We start from the raw sequence: 23512 nt of genomic DNA on the forward strand, positions 1-23512 counted from the left end.
CTATTTTTTCTGTTTTATATCCATAGACTTTGATTCTTTCAGTGAGTCAAAAATGCAAATAATAAGATCTCATTCTTGCCTATGCATCTCTTTAGTTTGATATTAAATCTCTGCATATTCTATGGTTCTTGATTATTTAGTTTTGTTTGTATGAGTGTTTTATCTACACATATGTTTGTGTACCACATGCATGCCTGGTGTCCTTAGAGCTTAGAAGAGGTTGTTGGATCCCCTGAAACTGGAGTTACAAATCATTTTGAGCCACTATGTGGGTGCCGGGAATCTAACCAGGGTCTTCTGGAAGAGCAACCATTCTTTTTAACCACTGAGCCATCATTCCAGCACCTTCAGTGAAATTCTTTAAATCTAGATTTCAAAATTACTAGAGCTTCCAAGAATATAGATTGTGTGCATTTTTGTTCACTTGATCTTTGAACATTTTCCCTTCCACAGCAGGTTTGTGTGTACATACTTACCTCTATATTTCCATAGTTCAGTTCATCATTGAGGAAAGCCAGGGCTGACACTAAAGCAGGAACCTGGAGGCAGAAATCAAAGCAGCGATCATGGAGGAATACTGCTTACGGGCTTGCTCTACGGCGGCTCACCCAGTTTCCATTTTTATACAATCCAGAACCACCTGTGTGGGGTTGGCACTGGCTCATAGTGTGCTGAGGTCTTGCATATCCATCATTAATCAGGAAATTGCCACACAGGCACATCTGCATGCTGATCTGATGGAGGTAATTCTTCATTCGAGGTTCTCTCTTTCCAGATAACTCTAGCTTGCATCACATTTGGAAAAAATAACCACCAGTCTTCAGGAAACCAAATCCTATAACTGAAAATTTATTTTCTACACTTGGCATGAATTTCCATATAGATTCAAAATGATTAAACTTTTTCTGGAGTTTAATTATATAGAAAAGAAATTATAGAAATTAGATGGATTTTTTTTTCAGGTTTCAGAAGGATTGGTTTTGCTGGCCCTTTCAGTCACTAAATACTTATAAGTTTGTAATATCTAGGAGCATTGTCATCTGTGCCTTATGTTATATTTTGTTTACAGCTCTATGTTAGTTGAATTTAACTTTTCTTCTAATATCTCACCAGTCTTGTATATGTTCCAATATTGCTGCTCCTGGAAATGGTCCCGATTTGTTTAGTAAATTAGTGTATTTGTTTCTGGTAGCTAAGTATGCATTGACATGTAATGCATCCATGATTTGAGAGAAAGAACAGGAGGCTCTGGGAAATCTTTTTCCTGTGGAGAAAGACTAGCAAGAAGAAAGGTGGCCTCCTTTCTCTTGGATAGTCTCATGTCTGAGCAAGATGCATAGAACTACTGTGGCTACCTTGTCTCACCCTAAGGTGAAACCGACATCCTGAGGGTGGCAAAGTCAAGGGAAAGTACCTCTCAGAAGAACCAGTACAGATGCTCTGAGATCCACATGAAAAGAGTTGAAAGGACTATTGAATTTATTATTGCTTGCAAAAAGAGAGGAATTATGAAAGCTTGGAAGGCCACGAGCTAGCTATCTTTTCTCTAATAAAATACTGAGACTCCTCTTTAACTACATGATGTCCAGACACATACCATATTCTTGATTCGTTGTCTAGGAGCTTTCCTGACACTGAAAGATGAGGGAAGGACTCATTACTGCATCTAAGCAAACTCCTACTTTATCTCAACCAATTGTTATAAATATTATAAAATATGATATTTTAAGGAAACAAAGTGAAATAAAACTAAGAAAAGAGAAAAGAAAACTATAGACAGAACATGGAAGCCAAAGAGACTACTTCTGAAGCTCCCATATCTAGACAATATACTTTCCTATTATTTAAGCCAGTTCAGATTAATATTTATTTTAGTGGTCTGGAAGTCTGGCTCCCTGACCACTACCCAGGGGAACTGATTCTCAGAATGATTCTCAGGAGTAAGGACGAAAGATTTCTATAATAACTTCACACATTATCTGAGGATTATTTTCCGTTCATTCTAATTCTCTTTTCCTAATTTCTTAATTCTAATTCTTTAGTTCCAATTCTGTAATTCTACATCTCATTCTAATTTTATGTTTCAATTCTTTTACCAGCTATGTTTTCCTAGCTTAAATACACTGTTTTTCAGGAGGCTTGAAGCAATAAGAAAAAAAATTACAAGAGTTACATCCCATTGTTCAAGAGCACATTCCTTTGGGTAGGTAATTAGGGCTGAGCCTTTTATCATGGGAATGCAAAGTTTCAAGCTTCCTGGAGTGAGACTGTGACTTGAGGGTGGGGGCACAGTGCCCAGTGAGACAGGCTTTGAGACATAGGTCTTTTATCAGCCAGACTTGACAAGTGAAGAATTGACAGGACTTTTTAAGGCTGGTTTTATGTTAATAACCTTGGTTAGACACCTGCAACTCTGACCTTGTGCCAAACTGTGAAGTTTTAAACTTGTGATCTATTTTTAAAAACCTTTAGTTTGAACTCGCTCTGAGGTAAAATGAGCTAATTGTGTGCAATTTGTCTTAGACTTAGGAGAAATTGTTATCTTCTTGTGTTAGTCTGAGTAAAAGGAACAAACCAACCTTTTAAGTGCCTTACAGCCCTGATACGACAATGGATCTAGTTATGAAGCATAGCCTAGTATGTTTTCTGTATATCAAAATCATATAGATTAATGGGGAGTCATCTTCATGACCACCCACAGATATATTTGCCCATAAGATTGAAATGCAATCATGAGATTGCATATACATATCACATGAGATTACCTATTATAGTGTAAATATTGGAGAGATGCTATAACTGTCTTTGTACATGTGAATCTAAAGACAGGAGTGGTCTGTATATATTCATAAGTCATGCCTATGAATTTCCTCCATCAGATTAGTTGATCATCGGGTGGATTGGCTTTATAATTGTCAGCTGTCAACTGTTGTAATTTTATCATGGCCTGTAACAGCTCATCACAATTTATGTTGTGTTGTATCCAGATCACCCCCCACCCATAGCAGAAAAAAACAATTTGAACAAATATAAAGTGTATGTCTTTTTTGTTGTTTTTTTTTTAATCTTGTTTAAGCGTGGTAATAGGACATGGCACATGCTTATAAACCTAGTACTAGCTGAGACAAGAAGAATGAGAGAGTTCTAGGCCAGTCTGGGCTACATAAAAAACATAGTCTCCAAAGACCTCCTAAACAAACAAAACTCCAAATGACTAGCCATTAAACAAAACAATAAACCTAACAAAAGCAAAAATTAAAACTGAAATGCCTAGAAGTAAAAACAATATTGTGTCATTCTGTAATTGGGGTTTTCTCTACTGAACCACTTTGGAATAATAAATAATATTAGTACTGTTTTAATTACTTCTATTGAGGCCAAGGAGATGGCTCAGTGGGTAAGAGTGAGGACCTGAGCTTAATCCCAGTAAGGGGGAAAAAAAAAATCAGGTGTAGCCATATGGGTACCTAGAACTCTAGCACTGTGGAGATGGAGACAGAAAGGTTACTGAGAGTAGGGCTTGCTGTCCAGCCAGTGTAGCTAACTTTCTATCATAACTTGCTTTCTACATCTAGTAAACTATAACTATAGCTATCTAATCTTCGACTCCCTCAGAGACCCAATATGGAAGTAATATTAAATGAATAATCTGAAAGTGCAAACAAGCAACTTCCAAAAAATTTGAGAAATGACAGAAATAGCTGACTGTCTGGACAGTCAACCAAAGTTTCTCTGCCACGTTGGGGCATGTATCTTTGGCCTACAGGCCTAGCATATCTGACGGACTTTTCTGTGAAGCTGAGTATTCTGAAGGGCTTTTCCTCCTTGTCTTGAAAATGTCTGGCAGTCACTTTCTTCTGTGTCCTGCTTTTCCAGTTAGGACAGCACACTGTCAGCAATTAAGGCAGGGTCATTTTCTTGCCCAGCTGGTTACTTTTGCCACAAAGAAAGTAAATCCCATATGGAGTTTCTTCAATGCCCAATATCTTCTCTGAAGGAGATTGGTGCTGTCAGGAACAAACATGTCTGTAAACATGTCTCATTGTCATAAAAAAAAAAAGAAAAAAGAACCTATGTTACTAAAATATCTTAAATGCCATATTCTGTAGATCTCTGAAGTGTTTGAAGATGGTCTGTCTATCTAAAATATATCTTTGTTTGATCTTGAAAATATACCTATTGTTCAATTATAATACATGAATAATTACTAACCCTGTATTTTTTATTATCCTACACAGTTGGTAATAATAATTTTCAAGGACTAGAAATTTACATTACATTGTTAAAGTAATTATATTGGTACAATACCTTGAACAAGAGTTGAAATATATGTACACTATGTTCTAGCAAAATTAATGTCAAATTTATATCAATATGCAAAATTTGTATACAATATACAAAAGTCTAATCCAATGTAAAATCTTTAAAACCAGTAGTTGTTTTTGAAAAGTAGATTTAATAATCTACCTTTTTATCTTATATCTATATCCTCCATGTTTTTCTTTTCAGAATAGATTCAGTAATCTACCCTTTTATTCTATCATATCTATAGCCTCCTTTTTTTTTCATTTCAAAACAAGAACCTTGAATCTAATTTTTTTTGTTTGATTTTCTTTCCTGACCATTACCAATAATGACTTGAACCTAGCCACTCTAAGCAGTGACAAATATCCATAGTCCATTGAATGACCCAAACCACCCACCCTACCTCTTAGGAATGTGGGTGTTGTATCCTTAAGTGTACTTCCTGCTGTCTGGGGGGTGATGGTATCTTTAGGGCATCCTGAAAGGAAAAAAATGGGTTATTTGTCAAGTCCTGGGAGAGGTAGCTGTATCATTTTTTTTGTACAATCTGTGCCTAATGGGAAAGTTCAGTGCTTGTCTCAAGTCCTGGCTAGAGTAGTCTGTTAGGCTAGGTCATCTTAGCTAGCTACTTTGAAATTATTCTGAGCAGTTTGTAATCCAAAACTGATCTTTAAAGGGTGATATCAGCTGAATGGCATCATATGAACTAGGTAGAATTGTTGTGGGGCCCCATGTTTGTCCTGGAGACTTCGGAGATTGCTGTAGGAAAAGCTATTGTTTGTTGTAGAAAACATTATTCATATCAAAATGGAAAGTTTGAATTTTGGTAGATATGTATTCAAAGAAAGGTACCATAGAGACAAAAATAGGTAGGGGAGAAATAGAATTTTTGAAAGCAGAGTCTTGATAATCTTAGTCCTAGATTTTTATCTTTTATCCCATGCCAGGTGACTCTCTTGATATGATAGAGAAACTCTGAATTTTTCTTTTAACAACATGCTTGGATTTAGAGAAAAAGAGCCACTGTCCAACTCCAAAGCCGGCTTTGATTTTTAAGTGAGTTGGGCCTACCATTATACTGAGAAGTAAGGAGATATGTATGTTTAGGGAGTGAGATTTTACCCTGCAGAGAATATTGGTATCATAAGTCAGATTTTTCTTTGCTTGGTGATTCTTTCTGAGTAGTTATGTTTTCTTTTTTAAGCATCTAGATGTACAAGGTCTTTTGACTTCCCAAAGATGGATATTTTCTATTTTCCTGCAAAGACAAGAACAGAACCCTTGTTTCCTTACAGCTTGTAGGATTTTCACCTCTGTGGATAAACTGTCATTTCTCTTTATCAAGAGGTTTCTCCTTTTCAAACCAAATCTTGATTACTTTTGATGATGTCCATAGCTTTTCTTCTCCTATGGAAACAAAAGTGAAACCCCTTCCCCAGTGTAGCACATCTCCTGGTTTTCATTCTGCGGTCAACACATCCTTGAAGTACACCAGCTGATTTAATTCAGAAGTTTTTTTCTATTATCCAGTGTCTCTCTGCAGCTGTTGTTCCTTTCTCATTAGCATTAAGAAAATTCAAGGTTAATAAAGCATTATGCAGTCTATTTCTGGAGGGTTTTTCTCATTCCTTTCTGCTTACTTAACATATCCTTTATAGTTCAGTTTGATCTTTCTATAAGTGTCTGACCTGTAGGATTATGTGGTACACCTGTAATATACTCTGTATTATAATAAGCAAAAAACAAAAATCCTGCCTCATTTTCTTAGAGACACATGCTGGAGCAATGTCTTGTCTTTATTTTTACAGGTACACCCATGATGGCCATAACTTGTAGTAAATGTGTGATTACTGAATCAGCCTTTTCCTAACTCAAAGCAGTTGTCGTTGATACTGAGTAGGCATCAATGGTATGGTGTATATATCTTAGTTTTCCAAATCTTACAAAATGCAACATATTCATCTGCCAGATTTCATTGTTTTGAGTACTCTTTGGGTTAATTCCTACAGGTGGTAGTATTTGGTTGTATAAAAAACAAGTAGGACATCTTATAATCGCCTTGGTTTGTTGCCACATGATGGAAAAGTCATTTTTTTAAACCTTTGTTATTGACGTGACATTTTTAATGAAATTTGGAGGCCTTCAGCACATTTCCAATTTTGTATCATCTGGTATAAATTCAGCAGTTTCAATATGCAAAACAATTCTTTCTGCATATTGCAAATCAGTAACTATGTTGAGAGCTTCTTTAAAATCCCTTAGTACCATGAGAATACCATTTAATTCTGCCTTTGTTTCATTATAAGGGCATTGTTTCACTTTACTTAAATTTTCTGATTTGTAACCTTTATTTTCTGATTTATTTGCATCAGTAGAATATAGGGGCTCCAGTTATTGGTGTGTCCCATACAAGGAAGAATCCAATTAGTTCTCTTTGTAAATGATTTCTCTGCTTTTGGAATAGTTATTGTTTATCTCTCCCAAGAAATTACTAAAAGCTCTTTTCCAGGGTTCCCTTTCTTCCCATAATTTGTTAATTTTGTCATTAGTGAATGGTGCTACAAGTTCTGCAAGGTCTATTTTTGTTAATTGACTAAGTCTCAATTTACCTTTTATAATCTCAGAGAGCTTTTCCATAAAGGTTTTTAATTTTTTACTCAGTTTATATAGTTAAAAGATTCATTCTAAGATAATATCTTCCTTTTGCCGTAAAATTCCTGTAGGGGATTGTTTTGAAGATAATATGATCAGACTGCTGTTAAGATTTGGATCCACATGTACTTTCTGTAATTTCTCTTCAGTCAAAATCAATTCTTTCTCAGCTTCAGCTGATAATTCCCTGTGACTATTTAAGTCCTTTTCATCGTCTAAGGCTTAGTTTAAATTAATCAGCTCATCAGGTGTTATCCCAATAGTAGACTGTAGATCGGAAATATCTCCTAGCAATTTTTGGAAGTCATTAATAGTCTGCAATTGATCTCTCCTAATTTGCACTTTTTTGTGGTCTAATTTTCTGTAAACCTATTTTATAACCTAAATTATTGATAGAATTTCTTCTTTGTAATTTTTCAGGAGCAATTTGTAATCTCCAACAAGCAAAACTTTCTTTATTTCTTCAAACATTCTTTCTAATGTGTCTACGTTTAAATCAGATATAATGGTAAACTATAGATTTAGGAAATTGTTTATGTATCATTTTCAATTGGTGACTTGCAAAATATTGGTTATTTTACATTCTGTATGGGAGATCCTTCTACACATATATTTTTAAGCAGGTTGAGAGTTATTATAAGGAGGCACTGTGCAGGCAAATTTTTCTCTTTTTCTTGTAAAGATATACTGAAGAAACACTCTTTTAAATCAATAACTATAAGAGGCCACCCTTTAGGCAATAGAAAAAGCAGAGGAATTCCATACTGTACAGAACCCTTTGGCTAAATAACCTTTATTTACAGTTCTTAGATCTGTTACCATTCTCCATTTTTCAGATTTTTTTAAAACAATAATACAGGAGAATGCCAAGGGCTGGTTGATTCTTCAATATGCTTAGCATCTAGTTGCTCCTGTACCAACTGTTCTAAAGCCTGCAGTTTCTCTGTCATTAAGTGCCATTGCTTAACCCATAAAGGTTTGTCTGTCAAGCATTTTTAAGGTAGATCCGTTGATACCTCTGAGGGTTTGCCAGTTGTTTTTATAGAGCCTGAATGGTTGGTGACATTTTTTTTTTGTTATAGTACCTTATTCCTTCCCAGAAACATGAATTGTTTTATGTACCATTTCTGAGACTGTGGGAATGTTAATCTGGATATCCCATTGTTGTAACATATCGTGACCCCCTAGATTCACTGTTATATTGGTCACATATTGCCTTAGCCTTCCTTTTGGTCCTTCTGGGCCTATACATTCAACTCATCTTGTGCATTGTTTTACCTGAGATTGGGTTCCAATTATTAGGAATTGAATATATACCTCCTAAAATGGCCAATTCGGATGCCAAGATTCTTAAGTAACAATAGTCACATCTGCATCTGTGTTTAATAATCCTTCCATTATAGTGTTATTTATTCATACTCTCTGCTTTGGCCTTTTGTCATTTATAGAAGTATGTAAAATATAAGTTTTCTATTTTGTATTAGAATTTTTGATTTATCATCCATGGGTTGTGCATCATCCAGAGCAGCATGGTATCCAGAGCAGCATGGTTTTTTTTTGTTTGTTTGTTTTTTGTTTGTTGTTTTTGTTGTTGTTGTTTTTTAACAGGCATTGAATTTTCTAATTTTCCTGGAAAGGTGTGTCTTCTACAGTGACTGGGAATGACCGGACCACTTTTGACCTGGGGGTCTGTGTGAGGCCCTCTCAAGGAGTTTTCCCATGGTAATGGGTTGCCTTGTTTGTCTCTTTTTGATCTACATTCATTGGTCCAATGTCAGCCTTTGCTGCATCTTATGCATAATCTAGAAGTTTGGGCTTCTAATTGGGTCATTCCCAGAAGAAACATTATATCTAGGAAAGCACTGACTACAATCCCTTCTCAAATGGCCTATTCTATCGCACTTTAACCATTTAGTATTTTGATGTCTCTTCATAACTTTGAAAATTAGTTCTCCTACCCTCAGTGTTATAGTTCAAGAACTCAACCTTGGCTGTGTGTAGGATCTGTTAGTTCATTGTTGCTAATCTGACCTTTAGTGCCCCAAGTATCTTTTTGCATTCTAAATTAGCATGTTCAAAAGCCAGATTCAATGAGTACTTGCTAACTTCTGGATATGCAACCCCTATTTGTTGTTTTTTTTTCCGGCCTATTACCTCAGGCTTTTTATTAACTCTTACATCTTTTTTTTTTTTTTTGATATTCAGGTCCATAAAGATTTCTGCCCATTTATTTATTTATTTATCAAAAATTTCCACCTCCTCCCCGCCTTCCTTTTCTCTCTCCCTCCCCACCTCCCTCTCCCTCTCCAGTCCAAAGAGCAGTCAGGGTTCCCTGCCCCGTGGGAAGTCCAAGGTCCTCCCCCCTCCATCCAGGTCTATAAAGGTGAACATCCAAACAAACCAGGCTCCCACAAAGTCAGTTCATGCTGTAGAATAAAAACCCAGTGCCATTGTCCTTGGCTTCTCAGTCAGCCTTTATTGACAGCTACATTCAGAGTGTCCATTTTGTTCCCATGCTCCATCACTCCCAGTCCAGCTGGCCTTGGTGAGCTTCCATTAGATCAGTCCCACCGTCTCAGTGGGTGGACGCACCACTCGTGGTCCTGACTTCCTTGCTCATGTTCTCCCTCCTTCTGCTCCTCATTTGGACCTTGGGAGCTAAGTCCAGTGCTCCAATGTGGGCCTCTGTCTCTGTCTCTATCCATCGCCAGATGAAGGTTCTTTGGTGATATGCAAGATACTCATCAGTGTGGCTATGGGACAAGGTCAGTTCAGGTACCCTCTCTTCTGCTGACCAAGAAACAATCTGGGGACCTCTCCTTGGACCTGGGAACCCCTCTAGAGACAAGTCTCTTGCCAAACGGCTCCCTTAATTAAGATATCTACTTCCCTGCTCCCATATCCACCCTTCCTCCATCCCACCCATCCAATTCCCCCGAGCTATCCCCAATCCTCTCCTTCTCCCTTCTCTCTCCCCATCTCCCCTTACATCCACTCCCCCAATACCCCCATGCACCCAAGTTTTGCCTGACAATCTTGTCTACTTCCAATATCCAGGAGGATAACTATATGATTTTCTTTGGGTTCACCTTCTTATTTAGTTTCTCTAGGATCACAAATTATAGGCTCAATGTCCTTTAATTATGGCTAGAATCCACTTATGAGTGAGTACATACCATATTCCTCTTTTTGGGTCTGGGTTACCTCATTCAGTAAAGCATTTTCTATTTCCATCCATTTGCATGCAAAATTCAAGATGTCAATGTTTTTTACTGCTGAGTAAAACTCCAATGTGTATATGTTCCACACCTTCTTTAACTATTCTTCTATTGAGGGGCACCTAGGTTGTTTCCATGTTCTGGCTATTACAAATAGTGCTACTATGAACATAGTTGAACAAATGATTTTGCATTATGATAGGGCATCTCTTGAGTATATTCCCAAGAGTGGAATTGCTAGATCCTGAGGTAGGTTGACTCCCAGTTTCCTGAGAAACCGCCACACTGATTTTCAGAGTGGCTGCACAAGTTTGCATTCCCATCAACAATGGATGAGTGTTCCCCTCACTCCACATCCTCTCCAGCATAGGCTATCATTGGTGTTTTTGAGTTTAGCTATTCTGACAGGTGTAAGATGGTATCTTAAAGTTGTTTTGATTTGCACTTCCCTGATCGCTAAGGAGGTTGAGCATGTCCTTAAGTGTCTTTTGGCCATTCAAAGTTCTTCTGTTGTGAATTCTCTGTTCAGTTCAGTACCCCATTTTTTAATTGGGTTAATTAGAGTTTTATTGTCTAGTTTCTTGAGTTCTTTGCATATTTTGGAGATCAGACCTTTGTCTGATGAGGGGTTGGTGAATATTTTCTCCCAATCAGTAGGTTGCCTTTTTGTCTTACTGACAGTGTCCTTTGCTTTACAGAAGCTTCTCAGTTTCAAGAGGTCCCATTTATTCATTGTTTCTCTTATTGTCTGTGCTCCTGGGGTTCTACATAGGAAGTGGTCTCCTGTGCCCATGTCTTGTAGACTACTTCCCACTTTCTCTTCTATCAGGTTCAATGTGGTCAGATTAATATTAAGGTCTTTAATCCATTTGGACTTGAGTTTTGTGCATGGTGATAGATATGGATCTATTTTCATTCTTCTACAGGTTGACATTCAGTTATGCCAGCACCATTTGTTAAAGATGCTTTCTTTCTTCCATTGTATAGTTTTAGCTCCTTTGTTGAAAATCAGGTGCTCATAGGTTTGTGGATTAAGATCTGGGTCTTCGATTTGATTCCATTGGTCAACATCTCTGTTTTTGTGCCAATACCAAGCAGTTTTCATTACTGTAGCTCTGTAATAGAGTTTCAAGTCAGGGATGGTCATGCCTCCGGAAGTACTTTTATTGTATTTGATTGTTTTGGCTATCCTGGGTTTTTTGTTTTGCCATATAAACTTGATTATTGTTCTCTCAAGGTCTGTGAAGAATTTTGCTGGGATTTTGATGGGGATTGCATTGAATCTATAGATTGCTTTTGGTAGAATTGCCATTTTTACTAAGTTGTTCCTCCCAATCCAAGCGCATGCTACCCCTATTTGTATAGTTTTAGTTAATCTTTGCAAAAAGTCAGAAAGGGTTCTCTTGGGCCTTGTATAACCTTAGGATAAGATTCAGTTCTTTTTCATGGTTCTTGAATCTTGCAACAAACATTTGAGGCTGCTGTATGACATAGGGGCAAAATGTGTTCATTGTATATAGCTTGACTATCTGGATCAATGTAAGGTCCCTCCCCAGTAATTTGACCTTGGGAAGCTTCAGAACCATGGACTCTGCCTTGATGTTCAAGGACCTTAGCTTCCTCTCTCCTTTAGCTCTTCCCCCGTAGTGGTGGACCATCTTCTAATACAACTGAGACTAATAATTGAATCCAATCATGTGATATAACCTTGTTTTTTGAAGCTCATGTCTTTATCAATTGCCTCAGTATGGTGAATTCATGTTGTAAGATACTACTGCTTGTTTAATATCTTTTAGATATTTTATGCATATAGTTTCCCATTTGCATTGTATATATCCTTTTGAATATTTACTATTTACTAGAAATTCAGAAATAGTAACAGGATAAGTAGCTAAAACTCTTGGTAAATCATCTCTGTGTCTGAGAGGTACTTGTGATGTTAATTGTTTATTATTGTCTTTGTTTGTGCCTCATCTCCTTACTTATCAGTTCTGATAAGTTCTTCAATGATTTCAAGTCTAGATATCACTGTCTTTTGTAGTCTGAATTTCTTCACCTGTGAATAGTTTTTAACAGTTTCATCAAATCAGTTAATTTCTGGTTCTCATCATGTACATATGATTCTCAATCAGTTTTATGGTTGTAGGTCACCACAACATGAGGAACTATACTAAAGATCCACAGCATTAGGAAGGTTGAGAACCACTGCTCTCATGTTTACTTCTTCAGGGCATCAATATTATATATGCTCCAGGACTTGGCCCACAGTAAGAGCCCAGCATGCTGAGTTAATACATTCATCATTGTTAGAAAATTAGTACAGGACAACTTTGTACAATATAGCATACCCTTGTACAAACCCTTGGGTGAAGTTGACATGGGAACATGTCTGACTTTTCACACCAGCTCATGCCCAGTGTCTCTGCTGCCATTTTCCTGCTTCTACTCTTCCCCTCCTATTTGCTCTGTGGTCTCCTGAAGTTCAATCACTGAATCCACTCTCCAGGTCTGCCCCTTTATTGAATATGAATTGGTTACCCTGTAGAGCCAGCCTTGTGTGTTATGGAATATTACTTGAAAATTGTTGGGAAGTCTTGTCCAACATGCCCTGTTTACCCTGTATCTCAGTCCTTTTCCCTGATGGTCACTTTCCGTTTATGTACCACTCACTTGGATTTAGCTTCCTAGATCTTTTGTCTCTGACTAGACAGAAAGAACGTACAACTGTGACCTTAGAAGTGCATCCCTACCTCCTGGCACAGTGCCCTCACTTTTTTCCTTGCTTCTTTCTTTAGTATAATTCACAGTACAAACAAGGTCTGCTTCTTAGCCACACAGCGAATGACTTCAAGGAAGTGCACAGTAGGGCACTGAGAGACCTCAGTTTAAAGTTGACTTTCCTTGCTGACTGCAGGTTTTCTTCACTAGCCACCTGTCTTTTTAGACCTCAGGTAAAGGTGAGCACATCACTTTATAGGTGACAGTGTGAAAGGAATGAGTTATTGTGTACTAATTCCTGATAGTCAGTTATTAGACTTTGTTTGGTTTGATTTTGCTTCCAGAATTAGATTATCCCAGGCTGGCCTCAGAACAGAAAAGGGAGGGCAGCAAACTTTTATTGTTTTCAAATCAAAATCCAAAGAAAGTCTGCAAGAGGAGACTCTTCTCTCTCTCCCCCTCCCCCCCCCACCACAAATTTGGAGGAACCAAAACTACCCGTTATGGGGTAGAAAAGACTTAAGAAAAGTATTGTTCCTCATAAATGTCAAGAAATCCAACTCTTGGAAACTGAGCGGGCCCTCAGCAAGTAATGGTAGATGCCGTATACAAAGGAGCCTATGCCGAGGAGGGTGATTATGGCTGAAAAGGTGCTGAGGGTGTAGATGGACAGCCACTTCTCAGAGACTTCCCAGATGAGACAATGATAGGGGCCAGGGCAGTCATTGGTGCTACAATAGAAGTTGTTTTGGCTTATCACAGGCAGGTGTTTGAATGTGAGCAGGCATAGAAGCACAGTCTGGAGGCCAACCTGCAGGAGGAAGTGGAGCAGGTACAGATATAAGAGCTTCTTCTCCTGGTGGAACTTCAGAAGGGCGATCTTCTGGGAGGGGCTCTGCTTCCTGATTGCCTCCATGGAGCCCTTCTCCACTTCCTCTGAGTTCTCAGGTTGCTGCATGGTCTCCATCTTTACCTTGGTGTAATTATGCCGAATCTGAGCCATGAAGTATTCCATGAGGAAGAACAAGAGTATGAAGAGGAAGTAGCAGTAGCCCCACATTTCTGAAATGGGAATGCTAAACAGCTGTTCAAAACACTCCGTAAGACAAGGGTAGGTGATATTTTCATGGCATTTGAAATCATCGTAGATGCGGTACCATGGCAGCCGGACCACATACACCACCATGCTGTATACTGAGATTAGTCCTAACCACAGTGTCCGCCCAGTATAGTAGCCAGATTTGTCACTCGCCATTGAGTACAGCACAGGAATTACTCCAATCATCAATGCAGACTCCATGTCTTCTGATTCTCGGACACTGATTGAACAGAGATCAGAGCTCTTGACAGCACCCTAGGAAGGAAAGCAAAACAAACAGCAGTTGGGATCAGAAAGTGAGAAGCTGTGAACAGTCTAACCACATTCATGCAGCCCAGCACCTGCTCAGGTTGTAGATCAGTTAGGATCTCTCACATTCTTGCCAGTTGAACTCCTTTCTGCAAGCACTCACTGCTTTCCCATAATGCAGTTCTTATCTCTCCAGTTCAGCCTAGGTCTCTGGCCATTAATCAGTCCTGCTATATAAAAGTTACAAATGTAGTGTCTCATTTTCTTGCTAGATTATGGAGTGCTCTGGGATGTAAACCCATCATTTATAAGCCCATATTATCCAGGATGGCATATCAACATAATGTGGACCTAATAACATAAAAAATTCCCATTGTGTCTGTTCTTTTCAGGTTTATTATGGAAATTTTTGTACTTTGTCCCTTTGCCAGGAAATTTCCCAGTACTAAGAAGAAAATAACACATCTTTGCATTTCTGACTACTAAGCTCACAAGACATGTGAGTTATGTTCACCCTGATCTCTGTGCAGTGCTTGAGGTACAGCTGCCCCCATAATTTTAATGTTAGCAGTGACAGTTTGCAGACCATAGGTACCATGTGAGCTTTGTGCTAGTAGGTTAGGTGAACCATCTATGCATTTGTTCTTTGGAAGATAATTTAGGTGTTTATCTTTTTCTCTGTCTGTACTCCGCTTCTGTGGGGTGTGTGTGTGTGTGTGTGTGTGTGTGTGCGCAGATGTGTATACGCGCGTACGCGTGCTTGCTCATGTGCACACATGCGTGTGTGCTTATGTGCTTGTGCTTTACTAGGCATAAAACCCAGGCCCTCACATGATAGATAGTAATCTCTCTGAGCTCTTTATATTTATCTTGAAATTATACATGGTCTCACAGTGTAGCCCAGGCTAGCCTTGAATTCGTTGTTCTGCCTCAGCCTCTGGAGGGCTAGAACTATAGGAATAGGCTTTTTACAGCTTTATCTTATACATACTCTTTTATATGATGGTGACCAACCATTTAAGCTTACAATATGCTTTGAAGTTTTTATTATGGTAAAATATTCCTAGTATAAATTCTTTTGTTGAAACTGGTGGTGGTAGCGCATGCCTTTAATCCCAGTTCTCGAGTGGCTGAGGCAGGAGGATCTCAGTGAGTTTAAAACCAGCCTGGTCTATATGAGCCAGTTCCATGGATAGCCACAGCAGTTACACAGAGAAACACAGAGAAACCTTGTCTCAAGAAACCGAAAATTACATAACGTCAACCCTACTCATTGAATAAGTGATCTTTTTTTTTTTTTTTAACTTTTATCTGCATTTATTTCATGTTGAATTTATTCCCGTGCCAGAAGTTTTTGTTTCTTCAGTTTCTTCTGGGATATCTTTTTCTTCTGTGCAACCTCCTCTTCTGGCTTTGGAACAATCTGTTCCTTTTCAGTGAGGATCATCTCAATGTGGCAGGGAGAGCTCATGTATGGGTTAATCCGGCCATGAGCTCTGTAAGTTCTTCGGCGCATCTTAGGGGCTTTGTTCACCTGGATGTGCTCAATGACCAGAGAGTCTACATCTAAACCCTTCAGTTCAGCATTGCTCTCTGCATTTTTTAGCATGTGCAACAAAAATTCCGCACTCTTTTTTGGCCAACGACCCTGTGTCCAGCCCCACTGTTTGGCCTGGGCGCACCTACCGACTCCACCATTGTACCGTCGGAATGGCACACACTGCTTCTTCAAAGTGAAATCTTTCAGATACTTGGTGGCTTTTCGGATATGCATACCCTTGATGTCCTGGGCCGTTTCACGGGTGTTCTTAAAGTGAACCCGAAGGTTAGATCCTCTCGATTTGCATGATTTTGTAGGGTTTTCCGGGTCAAGAGAGTAGCGAACCATCTTCACGGGTCACCTCTGGCCGCTTACAGGAAGAGCCGAATAAGTGATCTTATATTCTCATACTGAAACTCTGTTCCCACGAAATATTAATTGCCCTTTCTCTTTGAAGATTACCAATTTGCTTTGTACTATTCAGATTTGTAGTTTTTATTCCATTTAAGTCTGTCTATGTGCACTTTATGAGCATTACCACTATTCAAGTGCAAGCAGCAGGAGGTACCTCCAGAGTGAGCTGATGGGCACAACACTCGCTGATGGCTCTGGCCAAGGGGGTGGATGATCAAGAAGGGCCAAAGGAATAGATGAGGACAAGGGAACGTGAAGGCGTTGGGTAAGCACTTGTGTGCTAGGCTCTTTACTAGAAACCGACAGTTATAGACCGGATATACTTATTCTTGTGTTTTAGTTAAGAAAACTGAAATCTAAATTTCTTTAAGGGTTTATCACTGTGAGTTTGACCATGGTCCAATGAGTATATGGACAACACAAATTCGACTTTGTTTATATAATTTCTTTTTCTTCCTTTTTGTGAAGTGGGGGGGGGTCGCAAGGATGACAGGGTGGACCTAGGAGGACTGGGAAGTGAGTGTATTCAGGGTGCATTATATGAAATTCTCAAATAATCAATACAAATAGTATGTTGGGGAAAAAAAAAAACCCTGAGACTGGGCAGTGATGGTGTACACCTTTAATCCCAGCACTCAGGAAGCAAAGGCAAAAGCAGCTCTCTGTGAGTTCAAGGCGATCCTGGTCTACAGAGCTAGTTCCTGGACAGCTAGGACTGTTACAGAGAAACCATGTCTTCAACCATCAACAACAGCAAAAAAAACTCCTGAGGCTTAATTCTGTTCAAAAGACTTACTTCTAAGTAATTTTTTGGCAGTTAGGTTGTTCTGCTGCTGGGTCACCGCTCAGAGTCCCTTGTACCTGTCTTTCTGCTGTACTGGGAGCCTTTGACCCAACCAACCCACCAACTGTCATTCTGCCAACTGCTTTGGAATTTCTCAAGGAGCTAGTACACCCTTGACTGTGTCACCTGGAGTCTTTGTGTGCTCTACAGTCAGCAGAATGCAGGCAAATTTACAGATTAGCCTCCTTCATTCAGAAGGAGCCTGCTGTCATGATTTGGCCAAGGTCTCTGATGCCATTTCTGTCTGAATCTGCCCTTTTTGTTTCGTCTGTGCCTGTAGTTTCAATAATGTTACCTTGGGAGTGATGATCAAAAGGCTCACCAATCATTATTATCATTCTCTTTCCCACTTTAATTCTTCAGCCTCCAGATTGTTCGTGTTTATAGATGTCTGTAACGTGCACATTGGAGTATGAATTCACATTTACAGGTTTGCAAACCAGAGGCCAACTTCAGGTACCATTCCTCAGGCATTATCCACCTTACTTTTTGGGCAACCAGGTCACTTCTTGGTCTAGAAATCACTGATATGTTAGGTTGACTAGTCAGTGAGTCTCAGGGACCTTCCTGTCACTGCCACTACAGTGCTGGGATTACAAACGTGTGAAATATGTCTGACTTTTCTTTTCTCTTTTTTTCTCTTCTTTTTTTTCTTTCTTTCTTTTTTTTTTTTTTTTTGAGTTCTGGGGATTGAAACCAGGTTTCCATGCTTGCATGACAAGCATTTTGCTGACAGAGTTAATTATCTCCTATACCAACATCAGCTTCTACACTCTCCTTATCACCTGCTTTAAAACAGAAGGCACAGAAATTATTAGCCAAGACCCTTGTTTATTTTCCAAATCGACAACTTTTACTGAATATTGCCCCTTCTTCTTGGTCACAGTGGTAGAAAGACTCTGTCCCTTCCATTTGGACAATCACTCTTTCCAGTGACCTCCAGACTGTCTTTGAGACCTTGTCTGTTACTCAACATTTCTATGAACCCCCAGCTTCAGCTCATCTGTTTGAGCCTATCCCTAATTAGCATGGAAGCCAGTTCTTGCATACTGTGGCCCCAACTTTCAACTGTACTTCTTAATGAAGCTCATTGTTGTCTTAGTCATTGCTCTATTTCTGTGAGGAGACACTGTGACTACAGCAAATCTTATAAAGGAAGACATTTCATTGGGACTGGCTTACAGTTAAGATGTTTAGTTCATTATCATCATGGTGGGAAGCATGGTGGTATGCAGGCAGACATGGTGTTTCTGCCTCCCGAGTCCTGGGATAAAAGGTGTGCGCTACCACTGCCTGAGTGATGACTTTATGTTTTAGAGACAAGGAAAGCTCTCACTAAACCTGGGGCTCCCCAGTTTGAGAAAAGTCTGCTAGCCAGTGATCTCCCCATCTCTGTCCCCAGGAGAGTGACAGATGTGTCACAATTCCTACCTTTCTCATGAGTGCCAGGGTCCCACACTCAGATCCTCGTCCTTGTGCAGGAAGCACTAAGTCACGAAGTCATTCCCGCAGCCCACCTCCTTTATTTGAGTCTGGGTCTCTACAGCCTTTGCACTCCTAATCATCCTGCCTCAGAATTAAAAGTTTATCCTACTGGCTCGTTTCTCTGCTTTTATTTTATTTTATTTTATTTTTTAATAATGGAGATAAATATCCTTGTTTTTAAAATTCTATATGACTTTTAAACTTTGTTTCTAAGTGTATGCTGAATTAGACTTGTACATTAAGGACAATTTTTTTAAAAAAAATTTTAAAAATGAAATGAGATACTTTTCCTTTCCTTTATCCATAAGGTGTGAAAGTTTGCATCTTGGCTCACAGCTTGAGAACACTGTCTCCATAGCAGGGAGCAAGGGGAGTAGGAGAGTGTTGGTCATGTTGCAGTTTCAGTCAGGGAGCTGCTAGAAATGAGGGTTGATGCTTTGCTTTCTTTCCATTTTAAAAACATTCTTTTTTCTTACTTTTTCCTTCTTATTCAGTCTGCAGTGTTAGCCTGTGGGTAGAGTTTTCAGCTAAACCTGTTTGAGAATGTCCTCACAAACATGGCTGTAAATCCAATCACATTGACAATAAAGATTAACTATCACATTTCTACCTTCTTGTCAGTTTATCACTTAAACTTTTAACATTCTACCTTGTTCTTCAAAGGCTTATGGATGTCTCATAATACAAGATACCTTTGCTTTATCTATACTTATGACCAGAAATCTCAATGGTTCTAATATTGCTCACAAGCCATTAGTCCAAGCGGCAAGGTTGCTCAGTGGACAAAGGCACCTGCTGCAAAGCCTGGCAGCCTGAGTTTGAGCCCCAGGATTATTAATGGTAGAGGGAGGGACCCAACTCCTGACAGTTGTCCTCCTGCCCCAACATGCGCACACACACAGACATAGACAAATATGAACTCCTAACTGTAAAATCCCTTGAACACAATATGTAAAGATGGACCAAAGTAATATTGAAATCCACTGGGGCAAACACCAAATGTTACAGTTCCATTTGTTTGCTGGCTTGTTATGGAATCATTTGGACTCCAACAACTGTGTTACTAGATTCTCTCTCAGGTCAGCTGTGCTCTTTGCCTATAGTTTTCCCTCAATCGAAGTCTCACAGTTCTGGCATTTTCTACGTCCTGGTGTCTCCATTCCAACTCACTTTCTGCCTTTGTAGCTTCATGCTTTGGCTTTTTAAGGTCCCTTTTCAGGCAGTCCAACCCACTATATACTGTCAAGCTTCAGTGTCATTCTAGCATCTTGGTGTAAGCCTCTACAACACTACCACATTTGACTCTTGTGTGTCTGTAAGCTACACTGACAGCACTGCCATGTTCTGTTGCAAGGACAAGGTGTGGCTCATCCATGGCTGTAATGCTTCTGTTCTTTCACAGCTGAACCTGGGAAACCATTTCCCTAGCTAGATAGCTGTTTCTGAGTTCCTTTATTTCCAGTTTCATTTCAGTCCTCCCTTACAAAATGTATATTTGCAAGCACTTGGGGCCTTAGATAATAAGGTCTTGTCCTCAAGGAACTTTTCCTATTGTTCAAGTGTGAGGTTTTCCCTTAGTGGAATTAATCACTTTTATAACCGCACCTACTTCCTCTACTCTCACTTTGTCTGTAACTTTAAATTCACTCATGTTCCTTTCTCTGCTTCAGTGAATATATTTAAGAAATATATATATTTATAATATATATACATATAAATATAGTTCTGCTCTCTTTCACTGTAAATCTGAGAACGAGCAGTCAGTCTATATGTTATGTGATCTTGAAATTTCTTCTGCCCAACAGCTTAGTCTGTTCCTTTCAAAATCACCCTAAGTTTGTAGAACACAGGCAGAACACAAGAAATATTTTTGTCAGAATTTGAGTGGACCTTAGCCCAGTTTCTGATAGTTTTCGTTTCCTCTGAAACTGTTTGAATCAGGCCTTTACTGTCTGCATTTCTATTGGCATCTGGGTCTTCCGAACTCTTACCAGAATGGACCATTAATCTTGGTTTACATTTTAGGGCTTCTTTAGCATCAATCCTGCTTCAAACTTCTCCACATTATTTTTGCAAATCAGTTCCAAATGCCAGAGACCACATGGTCAAGTTTATTACATCAACAGTGCCATTCCTTGGTAGTAATTTACTGTGTTAGTTACTTAGTTGTGGGAACCAAATTTCTTACAAGAAGCAATTTCAAGGAGGAACGATTTATTTTGGCTTCTGGTTTGAGAGTGTGATTCATCATGGTGGGAAAGGCATTGTGGTGGGATTGGAAGGCAGTTGGTTCCAATGTGTCTGCATTTAGGAGCAGAGAGAGATGAATGCTGTGTTTTTGATTCTTAAAGTAAAAATTAGGTCATAAAAACAATCACGATAGAATTAGGAATTATAAATCTTAACTGCTGAGGAAGTAGTACTTATTTCAGTTAAACTGACTAATTTTCAGAAAGAGAAACCTGCCTGTTATAAAAGGCAGTAATGATTCATAGAACCTTTGTATGGTGGAGGCCTATTACACATGACTACTTTGTAGGTCTTAATGCCAAATAGTGTTAGAATGGAAATTTTTTGTTGTTGTTCATTTTTCGAAACAGGTTTTCTCTGTATCAGTCCTGGCTGTCCTGGAACTCACTTTGTAGGCAAGTGCTGGGATTAAAGGTGTGTGCCACCACTGCACAGCGGAAATGAATTTTTAAAATACATCTATTCTTGTTCATTGTTGCTGTTAGATCATATTATTCAAGGATTTTAGTAGATGTAAATTGAGGAATGTTATGTTTAAGGAAAAATTCACTTTGAGAAAATTATTTCAATTCTTTTCTAGAGTATTTGTAATCTAAGAGGAACTGAAGCTGTCTGTGTTCTTTGTCTTTTGGATGACTGGGTCCACTCTATGAGATAAGGTGCCGAGAGAGTAGCCAAACTTAAGGTGAAGTGTAAAAAACTCATCTGGGAAACTGGAGAGATGGCTCAGTGGTTAAGAGCACTGACTTCTCTTCCAGAGAACCCGGGTTCAATTCTTATCGCTCACATGACAGCTCCAGGAACTAATACCCTTACACAGACATACATGCAGGCAAAACACTAATGCACACAAAATAAAAGTCAATAAATTATTTAAAAATAAAACTACCTCAGCTGACTGAAACGGTAAAGCCTCTAATGCCGGCACTGACTAGAGGGGTTGATGGTTCGGCTGGTAAAGATGCTTGCCACCAAGACTGAGTTTGATCCTTGGAAATGTATATGGTTGAGTGAGAGTATAGACTTCTATGATTTGTCTTCTAATTTCCACACTCATGCTGTAGCAGTGTACATGTACCCACATGCATGCATACAAAACGAGTACACAAAGGAATGATGCAAGAAATTCCAAACACCAAACCACCTACTAATGTCAGTTCTAGCTATTTAAATGACAGAATTGACAAGAATTGACACCCTCCCCCTTGTCTTTAAGAAATTTGTTCCCTACTACAAGACTCAATTTTGGACAAACATTAAAAAAAATCTTCATCAAGTATAGTATTAAATTCTAATAGAAAATTTATCTGTTGAGATCTGGAATTCTGATTTTTAGCACCTGTGAAGAAGCTGTATGGCCCTGTCCTCTTTATTCTGTGTTTTATGCCTTACCCTGCTCGTGAATGTTCGTATTTTTTTATTATTGTCCTTATTAATTCTTTCTAACTTTCTCTTTCACGTTTTCTTCCTGGATTTGCTGTTTCCTTCAGTCTCACTTCAAGGTCAGTATGCTTGCTCTAAAACCAATGTAATTGAGGCTCATTTACTAACATTATCTCCCATCCTAACAGGGACTAAAATGATACAATATATCCCAGAAAAATGATGCCTAGAAATCTGGTTCTGAGAACACAGAATGTCAAGAATGACAGTGAATACAGACTGTTATGCTTTGAAAGAGAATATTCAGAATGTGAAACTTAGACTGAGCGTGTTTTCACTGAAAGAACTGATGATGGAAAGAGCCCTCAGTGGGATAGGGTGGGAGAATTGTTTTAATGTTTTTGGCACTTTATTAGAGATGTCTTGGTTAAGAACTTAAGCAGGGTAAAAGGAACAATAACATTGTAAATTGAAACGTAAAAATTATGGTAGAGTTAAAATTATGAGCTTGTTTATATCATGTATGTTTTACCTATCAATTCTCTTATAAGAGTGAAATGATATGTAGTTCCTGTTTAGGAAAACACCCATCTCTTGATACTTATGGCTGGCATTAAACAGGGCAAATTATTATCCTCATGGCGATTTAGGCCCCTGTAACATGATTGCCTTAGGTTCAGGCAGACAAATAATGATACTTAGTTGTAATGTTTTAAGTATGGTTTTCCCCAGACAGGATTTAAATAGGTAATTCATATTGGTCTTAAATTCTTGATCTTTCTGTCTCTTTATTTTATATGAACTCCAGACTGAAAAGTGACTTTCCTAGGTTTCTCATGTGTAGGTTTTTTCTTTATAAAATTGGAATGATTATTAAATGTAGCAATTAAATGAGTTAATCCAAGTATCATAGGTGCACAGGAAATGATCATCAGATGGAACTATTATTATTGCCCCCTTTGGGGCAATTCCTTTTTAATGGAGTTATATTTGATCTATTATTGTACCATTGCCATACATTTCAGATTCTTTTCAGCACTGCACTATTCATATTGATTCATACTTTCACTAACAATTAAAGTACAAATTGGGCTTTCAGTGTGGGGGGATTGTTTGGAGAAGTATGCCAATAGATGATTTTGTTATTGTGCAAATACAGAGTATACTTTATATATATATAAGTATATATATATATAATTGATTAATATATCCTTAATACCAAGAGGCTCATGATGGCACAGAACACTAATTTCATGCAAGCACATATTGTGCTGCACATTGCTGCCCAGTGTTGGCTGCAGGGCACTGCAGCCTGTCACAATATGTGGGTAGAAGATGGCATTTCATCTGCAGTG

At 38.6% G+C, this 23512-nt stretch overlaps 2 protein-coding genes across 10 annotated transcripts in view; one reads left to right on the forward strand and one right to left on the reverse strand.

Moving 5' to 3' along the window:
• Erc1 (ELKS/RAB6-interacting/CAST family member 1) overlaps window positions 1-23512 on the forward strand; it is a 361368-nt gene that overhangs the window by 129554 nt on the left and 208302 nt on the right. The gene's annotated exons all lie outside the window — the stretch shown is intronic.
• LOC125407062 (uncharacterized) lies at window positions 13198-17100 on the reverse strand. Its single transcript, XM_048444395.3, has 2 exons — window positions 16992-17100; window positions 13198-14247 (listed from the first exon to the last, which is right to left on the reverse strand). The coding sequence occupies exon 2, from the start codon at window positions 14191-14193 to the stop codon at window positions 13441-13443; it is 753 nt and encodes a 250-aa protein (XP_048300352.3). The 5' UTR covers window positions 14194-14247; window positions 16992-17100; the 3' UTR covers window positions 13198-13440.

This window comes from Myodes glareolus, chromosome 3, assembly GCF_982192425.1.
Source record: "Myodes glareolus chromosome 3, mMyoGla1.1, whole genome shotgun sequence".
In the NCBI taxonomy this organism is placed as follows: Eukaryota; Metazoa; Chordata; class Mammalia; order Rodentia; family Cricetidae; genus Myodes; species Myodes glareolus.